General features: G+C 37.2%; 1 protein-coding gene across 1 annotated transcript in view; it reads right to left on the bottom strand.

Annotated features, from left to right (window-relative positions):
• LOC102990258 (cytochrome P450 2C18-like) overlaps positions 1–11,087 on the bottom strand; it is a 48,030-nt gene that overhangs the window by 8,690 nt on the left and 28,253 nt on the right. Inside the window, 1 exon segment of the mRNA XM_028481935.2 lies at positions 4,842–5,021. Within this exon segment, the coding sequence (XP_028337736.1) occupies positions 4,842–5,021 (180 nt within the window).

Here is an 11,087-nt window from a genome sequence, read left to right as displayed (position 1 = left end):
ACACAGACCTACTAGAGCATGGACTTGAGGATATGGGGAGGGGGAAGGGTAAGCTGGGACGAAGTGAGAGAGTGGCATGGACATATATACACTACCAAACGTAGGGTGGATAGCTAGTGGGAAGCAGCCGCATGGCACAGGGAGATCTGCTAGGTGCTTTGTGACCACCTAGAGGGGTGGGATAGGGAGGGTGGGAGGGAGACGCAAGAGGGAAGAGATATGGGAACATATGTATATGTATAACTGACTCACTTGGTTGTAAAGCGGAAACTAACACACCATTGTAAAGCAATTATACTTCAATAAAGATGTTAAAAAAAAAAACAAAACAAAACAGAAAACCGTATTGGATTGTTTTGGATAGAACGCAGATGATCTGGCTGGAGGAATGCCGATAAATATCAGAAACAATCAAAACAAAATATAGGGCAGAGGCCATAAATAAGAAATAATAAATTAAAAATAAAATAAAATTTAAGAACACTAACAACGGCAAGTGTTGGAGGTACCTACCTCCAGAAATGGGAACTTTCATATATTGCTAGAAGGAAGGAAAAATGTCACAGCCGTATTAGAAAACAGTTTGGTGGGGTTTTTTAATAAAGTTAAACATTTAAGCAACACTCCCACTCCCCGGTATTTACCCAAAAGAAATGAAAATTTATGTCCACACAAAAACCTGTATGCAAATGTTTAAAGCACCTTTAAATAGCCCAAAACTGGAAGCAACCCAAATATCCATCAATTAGTGAATGAATAAACAATTTGTGGCACTCCACATGATGGATTACTCATAGATAAAGAAGGAATAATCCAATGATACATGCAATAACAAGGATGAATCTCACACATATTCTGCCACATAAAAAAGAGATAGAGGCATATATTGATTACAAGTTATTTCATTTATGTCACATTATATTGCACTCCTGAAAAGGCAAAACTGTAGGACCAAAAGCAGATCAGTGGTTACCAAGGGCAAGAACTGGGGGAAATGGATTGTTTGCAAAAGGAGATAAGGAAACTCTGAGATGATAAAAATGTTTTATATCTTAGTTGTGGTGGTAGTTACATAACTTCACATACTGGTCAAAACTCTTTAGACTCTACACTTAGAAAGGTGATTTTCCTTCTACATAACTTATACCTCAAGTAAAAAATAGAGGAATACATTAAGTCACAAAAAGCACATATGGTAAAAAGTCTCCTTCCCATCTAACTACACAAACTTATTTAGACTTTCCAAAAACAACCATTCCCACCAACTAGTTATATACCTTCCAGAGATATTATGCATATCAGGCAGATAATCCTATATACATTTATGCCACTTATCACTTCTTTTTTTACCCAATGACAAGCATCCAGTGGATCTTGATTTTTTTTCTTTAATTAAAATAATTTAGGGACTTCCCTGGTGGCGCAGTGGTTAAGAATCCCCCTGCTAATGCAGGGGACATGGGTTCGAGCCCTGGTCCGGGAAGATCCCACATGTCGTGGAGCAACTAAGCTCTTTTGCCACGACAACCGAGCCTGCGCTCTAGAGCCCGTGAGCCACAACTACTGAGCCCGCGTGTTGCAACTACTGAAGCCCGCGTGCCTAGAGCCTGTGCTCCACAACAAGAGAAGCCACTGCAATGAGAAGCCCGCGCACGTCACCAGAAAAAGCCCGCATGCAGCAACGAAGACCAAACGTAGCCAAAAATAAATTAATTAATTTAAAAAAAATAATAATTTAGTTATTGTCCCATGTCAACACATATACAACTGCTTTATCATGCTACATAATATAAATGTGCCATTACACTACTAATGAACATTTAGATAGCTCAAAATATTTTTTTATTACAAGCAGTGATGCAAGGATGAATTTTTTGGACATTCCTTCATTAGCACTTGTAGTAGATTCCAAGAATTATAATTCTTGCATTATAAGATACCATATTTTATTTTTTAATAGATATTGCCACAATGTCCCCCCCAAAAAAGATGTACTTATTTATAATCCTGCCAGTGGCACTTGAAAGTACTTGTTTACACATATCCTCTCTAATAAAAGGTTTTCTCAGCCTTTGACTTCATCACACTGATATACGAAAATAGTGTCTCATAGTTTTAGCTTGTATTTTGCATGTTACCTGGTTTAATTCTTGCAACATTTTGAGGTAAACAAGGTTAGTTTTATCAACAGTTCACAAATGTCTTCAGCAGGACATGAATATTCACATAAAGTGGCATAAATAAGGAATATATATAGATTCACTTCAGTTCAAGTAAGGTTTTGACCACCAAATGAAATTGTATCAAACTTGTATTTGTTTTCAATTTTCCAGGTTTTTAGTATTGCAGATTAAGGAGTGATTTCTAAACCCACGTTTCAGGAAAAAAAAAAAACTTAGATCAGCTCTAACACAGTAGCTTTTGGTGATCCTTGGCTACATATATTTAAAGTAAAGCCAATCAAAAGTAAATAAAATTTAAAATTCAGCTCCTCAGTTGCACTGATCACATTTCAGGCACCCACTAGGTACATGTGGCTAGTGACTACATATGGGACAACGCAGATATGCACAATTCCCTCTTCTCCAGAAGACAGCAATAGTAATTTCAACCTTAATAAACTCATGATCCTTTTCCCCTCAAAGTAGACTTTTCAGTCATCTTATTTTTATGTACAATAACACATGCAGGCTTCAAATGGCAGTAGCTTGTAGGATACCAACTAGAAAGTCTGAATAAAAATAGAAACCATGTGTTAGAAAGCACTGGAAAGCTGCAGACAAAAATTAGTCTCCAGATTCCAGACAGAAGAAACTTGGAAAGGTAAACTGGCACCTACAGTCAATATTTGACTGTGTTAATATCCAATTCTGAAACAGGAGGTGTTACGTAATTCTGTCCGCCCAGTGAAGGAAAGATGAACACTTTCTGGAAGAAGATAAACATCACCTGAGACTGCATTTTTTTTCTTATGCAATACCTGAGCTTAAGCAAAACTTATCAGGTACAGGGAAGACAGAACTAAGCAAACACCAAAAGAAAAGAAAAGGGGGCAATTATCTATATATATATATAATAAAAATACACCCACAATATGGAAAGTTACCCACCTTATTTTATGAGGCCAGCATTACCTTGATATCAGAAGTCTGATTAAAAATTCTTTGAGAAAGAGTAATTGCAGACCAGTCTCTTGTGAATACAAATACAAATGTTCTCAATAAAATGTAGCAAACCAAATTGAGCTTTTTATATATGAGAGACAAACACAGACCCCGACACAGAGACAGAGAGAATAAAATATATGCCATATAAACAAATGCAGAGAACACATTTGGTCAAATTTTGTACACACGTTTATGAAAAAATTATACAGATTGCGGAGAGCAGGGGACGGGAAAATGGGGAGTTTCTAATCAATGGGTATAAAGTGGTTGCCGGGGGCTTGGGGGAGAGAGGGATGAAGATACGGAACACAGAGGATTTCTCGAGCAGTGAAACTACTCTATATGATACCACAATGATGGATACATGTCATTATACACTTGCCCAAACTCATAGAATGTACAACAACAAGAGTGAACCCTAATGAAAATGATGAACTTTGGATGCTAATGATGTGCCAGTACAGGCTCATCAACTGTAAAAAGTGCACCACTCTGGTAGAGGATATTGACAATGGGTGAGGCTATCTGTGCATGTGTCGGGGCAGGGAGTATATAGGAAATCTCTGTATCTTCAGCTTAATATTGCTGTGAACCCAACACTGCTCTTAAAACATAAAGTTCATCCCAAAATATCATACAAAAATAAGATTAGGAATATTTTCCTGATCTTCTTTTTTTAATATTTACAAAAATATACATAAAATATCATTCTCAGTGATGAGATATTAAGCCCTCACCTCTTCCTGGATATCATAAATTAAACAATGGCCACTATCACCACTTCTGTTCCACACTATCCTGGAAATCCTGCCAGTGTGATAATGCAATAAAGAAAATTAAAGTCATGAGAATTGGAAGATAAACAATAAAACAAATATTAAACCAGGTGGCAAAACTGTATATACAAAAATTACAAATCAATCCACAAATTATTAGCAATGATAAATGAATTTGGAAAGGTTGCTAGATATAAGGTCATCAAAATAAAATCAAATATATTTCCATATAGCAAAAAAGTGGAAAAGGCATTTTTAAAATTATACAATGTAGGGACTTCCCTGGTAGTCCAGGGGTTGAGACTCCGCACTTCCAATGCAAGGCGCGCGGGTTTGATCCCTGGTCCGGGAACTAAGATCCCACATGCGCCCTGGCATGACCAAAAAATAAAAAACAAAAACAAAATAAAATTATACAATGTATGATAACATCAGAAATGTTATTTATCTGAGAAAAACATAACAGATGTGCAAGCCAGTGTACTGAAAACAAAACAGTACTGAAAAATTAAAGAAAGCCCAAATAAATTATATCTGTGAATTGAAAGATTCAACATGTCAAGATGTCAATTCTTTCCAAATTGATTTAATATCAACCTGATAAAAATCATAGCTGAGTGTTTTGGGTAAATGACAAATGGATACTAAAATTTATCTGGAAATGTAAACTGCTAAGAGTAGCCAAAACAATATTAAAGAAGCAGAACAAATTTGGGAGACTTAGCCAGATAATCAAGATCTGTCATAAAGATTTATAGCCACAAATTGGAAACAACACAAAACCCATCAGGCTACCCCATGCACGACTTCTGCAATTCTCTCATCTTAAGGATGCAACCATACTGTGAATATGGGAACTTGAAGAGCATTGAGGTCACAGCAGGAGAACTAATCTTACCCTGGGGATGAAATAGTTTCTGAATTTCACGTCACGGGTCACTGCATGGGGCAGGTTGGTGGGGATAAGGTCAATGTATCTCTGGATCTCATGCACCACAGCATCCATGTAGGGCATGTGGCTCCTGTCCTGCATGCAGGGACTCTGGTGTCTGCCAATCACACAGTCAATCTTTCTGGACTTTAGCTGATAAGACACAAGTGAGACTGATGGAAAAACAGGAAAATACATACCACATTTGCATACCAATTCAGAGTTACATAAAGCTCTGTGAAGGTGTTCCAACATCATTATAAACATCAATTATAGGTCCAGAAGGACACCTTAACATACAGAGTGAGTTGCCATAATGTAGGTACAAATAACTTTCATACAAGCTAGGGTTTTAGATAAATCTGTGCACACCTATATATTAGCATACAGGATTAGCATATCATTAATACAAACAGAAATCATGAAATGCTTTAAATATAAATATTACATTATTAACTCAAGAAATTATTGTCCTCGCAGAAAGAAAAAACAGGAATCAAGTATTAATTTCATTTTAAAAATCAAATTCTGTAACTGATGTATATGTATGCATGGTTTGTGTGACTGTACATGTGTTGTGTGTGTATTTATTTGCAACTTTCAATGCTATCTTCTTTAATCCTCATACTCCCCAAAGGTGGCCACTTTGAAACATTCTAGCAGTTTCTTCTGAAATTTAAATTTCATATTTCTAAATAATTACTAGGGCTTCCCTGGTGGTGCAGTGGTTAAAGAATCCGCCTGCCAATGCAGGGGACACGGGTTCGAGCCCTGGTCCGGGAAGATCCCACATGCCGCGGAGCAACTAAGCCCGTGCGCCACAACTACTGAGCCCGCGTGCCTAGAGCCCGTGCTCCGCAACAAGAGAAGCCGCCGCAATGAGAAGCCCTCGCACCGCAACAAAGAGTAGCCCCCACTCGCCACAACTAGAGAAAGCCTGCACACAGCAAAGAAGACTCAATGCAGCCAAAAATTTTAAAAATAAATAAATAAATTTATTTTTTAAATTACTACTTTTATTTCCTGATTTATCCATTTTTAGACAATGTAAAATGACTTTCTGGTAAGTGAATGAGGGCTTACATCTCAACCACCACCCCATACAAAATAAGTACCCACAAACAGATACACACACACACACACACACACAAAACTTCCCCTCACTCAATTTTCCCCAATATATTTATATCACAATTTTTTATTATATCACTATTCATTGTTTATATCATTATGACTATGTAAATACTGTACAAGTAAGACAACTATGATTATGTTGACTCTTTTGTACATTCTTGGTCTTTTACCATGTATTTCAATTCCTAATTTTTAGATGCCAATTTAGAATTACTGCAAATGCTCAGGCAGATGTTTCAAACTCTTAGTAATAAATTTTCTAATTACTGGGAAGCCTCAATTTACCATTTCTCTTTTGCTCTTGGTGTCTCCTCTCCCATCTGCTTTATCCACCTAGTCCATTTTGAAATAGATGTTTTCTAAACCTTTTGCCCAGCACCCTCTCTGAAACCTCCATTTTCCTACATGAGATCTCCTGACTCTTCAGGAATAATTCTCATTTGTAGTTAATTTATCATCATTTCAATGGGGTTCTGACCCAGAAAAACATAATTTGCTTAAAGATAATTTTTTTAATTAAAAAAAAAACTGTTCATAAAAGTTAAAACTATTGACCTGAAAAGAAATTCTTATGGCAAACACCATTTTTCTGGACTCAGACTTCTGGAATAATAAAATTCCTTTTGAAGTATGACATAAGTACAAAAAAAGAAAATTACAGGCCAATATTCTTGATGAACATAGATGCAAAACTTCTCAACACAATGCTAGCAAACTGAATAAAGAGCACATTAGAAGGATCACACACCATGATTAAGCCGGATTTATCCTTGAGATCTATGGGTGGTTCAAAATATGCAAAACAAAAAATATGATGTACCATGTTAACAGAAAATCATACTGTCATCTCAATAGATGCAGAAAAAACATTGGACAAAATTTAACATCCTTTCATGATAAAAACTCCTCCCAACAAATTATGTATAGAAGGAATGTATCTCAACAAAATAAAGGAATGTATCTCAATGTATATGACAAGCCCAGGGTTAACATACTCAATGGTGAGGGGAGTGAGTGACATCAGCATTACAGCAGTGTGAGACACTCCCTTTGTCCCCAACTTCAATCTACAACCAGTTAAACGTCCATAACTCAACAAACGGAACTCTGCCCAACACACAAGGATGCCAGAGAATTCCACACATCTCTACATTTAAAGGTGGGTGGGTTGGAACACATAGAGGAGGCAGAATGGAGGGAACAGGTGAGGCAATGCGTGAGATCCTGGCAGCCAGCCATGGCATCTAAGCCCACAGCCCCAGAGAATCCAGGAGTAGCAGGGAGGGCACTGCACACAATTCTGACCTCCCAGTCACAACAGCACCCACAGCCACAGGGAACTGAGAAGTGGCAGCAAGACCTGTGACTCTGTCCCTTCAGCTATGGAAGCACCTGCAACTCTGGACCCCCACCCTCCCGCCCACAGCAGCAGAGGTGAACCTGAAAACCTCTAATGCAGCAGAGGTGACCACAGCTCTAACTGCCCTCCAACTCCCACCCTCCCCCCTCGGCAGTGAAGCCCACAGCCCAGACGACCCTGGACAAGGTGCCTGCCGTTCTGGTGCCCCAGGTGGCAATGCCAGCAATAGCAATGACAAAAGCAAGGCACCAGTGACAATGAGACATAAGTAGTGACAATGAGGGCAACGAACAACACCTCTGGCAAAGGCAGTGGGGTGAAAAGTGCCAATTCTCAAATACAGCCAGAGGCCCCTGAAGTAAAAGAAACCAAAAACTTGTGCTATAGTGTCATCTACTGAAAACAAACAAACAAAAAGGCCTCCAATTACAAGCCCGTTGAATTGTTAGAAACAAGTTTAAAAGAAAGACAAAACACCTTTACCTAATGAAGAAAGGTGTTTGTTACTTCAAATGCACCAGGAGAAGAACAACTCATCAAGCACCATCGTAACAATGGCATAAAAATTCTCCAGAAGCCAAACTGAAAATCACAGAATATTGAGATCTAATTGATAGACAATTCAAGAGAGCTGTCGTGAAGAAACTCAAACTCAACATGATACAGCAAAACTCAGACAGGCAGTTCAATGAGCTAAGGAATGAAATTAATGAATAGAAAGAATACCTTACCAAAGAGACTGAAACATTAAAAAAAAAATCTGGAGCTGAAGAATGCAATAAATGAGATGAAGAACACATTATAAAGCAGGCGTCCCCAACCCCTGGGCCACCTGTTAGGAATTGGGCCGCACAACAGGAAGTGAGTGGGGGGCCAGTGAGCGAAGCTTCATCTGCCGAGCCCCATCCCTCCCCATTGTTCACATTACTGCCTGAACCATCACCCACAGCCCCCGTTCGTGAAAAAACTGTCTTCCACAAAACCTGTCCCTGATGCCGAAAAGGTTGGGGACCGCTGTTATAAAGCATTGGAAAATAGGGCACCCCAGAGAAGAGAGAATTAGGGAGCCCGAAGATAGAAATCTAGACATGATTCTGGTTGAAGAGGAGAGAGAAATAAGGTGTTTAAAAAAATTGAAGAAATTCTAAAAGAACTATTGGAATCCATTAGGAAGGACAACATAAGGATAATGGGTATCCCACAAGGAGAAGGGAACAGAGAGTTCATTTAAAGAAATAATAACTGAGAACTTCCTAAACCTGGGAAAGGAACTGGATATACAAGTGCATGAAGCTAAGAGAACACCTAATTACCTCAATGCAGAAAGACCTTCTCCAAGACACATTATATTAAAACTGCCAAAAGTCAATGACAAAGAAATCCCCATATGCTGTTGGTGGAAATGTAAACTGGTTCAGCCACTATGGAAAAGAGTATGGAGATTTCTAATGAAATTAAGAATAGAACTACTATAGGATCCAGCTATTTCATTTCTGGGTATTTATACAAAAAATATGAAAACACTAATTTAAAAAGATATATGCACCCCTATGTTCACTGCAGCATTAAAATAGCCAAGATATGGAAACAACCTACGTGGCCATAAACAGATGAATGGATAAAGATGATGTGGTATATATGCAATGCAATACTACTCAGTGAAAGAAAGAGAGAAAGAAAGAAAGAAAGAAAGAGAGAGAGAGAGAGAGAGAGAGAGAGAGAGGGAGGGAGGGAGGAAGGAAGGAAGGAGGTAAGGAGGGAGGGAGGGAGGGAGGGAGAAAGGAAGGAAAGAAAGAAAGAAATCTTGCCATTTGCAACATGGGTAGACCTTGAGGGTATTATGCTAAGTGAAATGAGCCAGTCAGAGAAAGACAAATACTGTATGGTTCCATTCACATGTGGAATATACAAACAAACAAAACAAAAACAAAAACATAGATACACAGAACGGAGTCGTGGTTACCAGAAGGGAAGCAGAGTGGAGGGAGGGCAGGATGGGTAAAGGGGGTCAACTGTATGGTGAATGGATGGAACGGATGTTGTGTACAACGGATGTTGTACACATGGAACATACATAATGTTATAAACCAGCGTTACCTCAATAAAGCATTTAATTTTAAAATAAATAAATAAGTAAAGGGAAGAGTGGATGGTTAACCAAAAAAAAGGTAAAATGCTATAAGCTATCCTTTTTTTTAAGAGGTAAAATATATTAGCTGTATAATTGTATTTATTTTAAACCATTTATAATTTTTAATGAACATTGGAGACCAAATGAAATGTATAGCATGATGTTTTTAATCCAGTGTGAGTGGGAAACAAATAGTACATGAAATTATGACCCCACCATTTTGTTCCTGCTCTTTTGAGCCAGAACCTTTTAACTCTCAGTTTATTAAGGAATATTTTAACCCAATTATACCAACATTGATGGATTTTTATCAAAAGGTGTTTTATGATATTATTCTAATTAAGCAAATATAATTCTTTGATTAATATTACTATAAGCTATTCTTCTAAGATCAGGAACCAGACAAGGATGCCTACTCTCCCCACTTTTATTTAACATAGTACTAGAAGTCCTAGCCAAAGCAATTAAACAAGAAAAATAAAGGCATCCACTTTGTAAAGGAAGAAGTTAAATTGTCTCTATTTACAATGATAGGATCTTATATATAGAAAATCCTAAAGACTACACCAAAAACTGTTAGAATAAACAAATTCAGTAAAATAGCAAGATACAACTCAGTGTATAGAAATCAGTTATGTTTCTATATACTAACAATGAACTGGGAGAGAAATGATAAAAATAATCCACTTATAAACCCATCAAAAAGAATAGAACACTTAGTAATAAATTTGACCAAAGAGGTGAAAGATCTGTATATCAGAAACTATAAAACACTGATTAAAAAGAATTGAAGAGAACACAAATAAAAAGCTATCCTGCAGTCATGGATTAGAAGAATGAATATTCTCTAAATGTCCACATTACCTAAAGCAATCTACTGATTCAATGTAATCCTTATCAAAATTCTAATGACATTTTCACAGAAATAGAAAAAGAAATCTTAAAATTCATATGGAACCACAAAAAAACCTTGAACAAACCAAACAATCTTGAGAAAGAAAAACAAAGCTGGAGGCACCACACTTTCTGATTTTAAACTATATTACAAAGATACAGTAATAAAAACAGTAGAATATTGGCATAAAAACAGACACATAGATCAATGGAACATAATGAATACAGCAGAAATACAGACGGTCCCCAACTTATGACAGTACCATTCACAGTTTTTTCCACTTTACAATGGTAGAAAAGCCATATGCACTGAGTAGAAACTGTACTTGGAAATTTGAATTTTGGTCCTTTCTTAGACTAGCAATATGCAGTATGATAGTCTCTCATAATGCTGGGCAGCAGCAGCAAGCCACAGCTCCCAGTCAGCCATGCAATCATGAGGATAAACAACCAATACATTTACAACCACATTCTGTACCTATACAACTAATCTGTTTCTTGCTTTCAATACAGTATTCAATAAATTACATGAGATATTCAATGTTTATAATAAAATAAATTTTGTGGCAGGTGATTTTGCCCAACTATAGACTAATGTATGTGTTCTGAGAATGTTTAAGGTAGGCTAAACTAAACTATGCTATTTAGTAGGTTAGATGTATTAAGCACATTTTTCTTTTTTTTTTTTTTTGCG

This window comes from Physeter macrocephalus, chromosome 20, assembly GCF_002837175.3.
Source record: "Physeter macrocephalus isolate SW-GA chromosome 20, ASM283717v5, whole genome shotgun sequence".
Classification (NCBI taxonomy): Eukaryota; Metazoa; Chordata; class Mammalia; order Artiodactyla; family Physeteridae; genus Physeter; species Physeter macrocephalus.
This window is presented reverse-complemented; position numbering and strand designations above follow the sequence as displayed.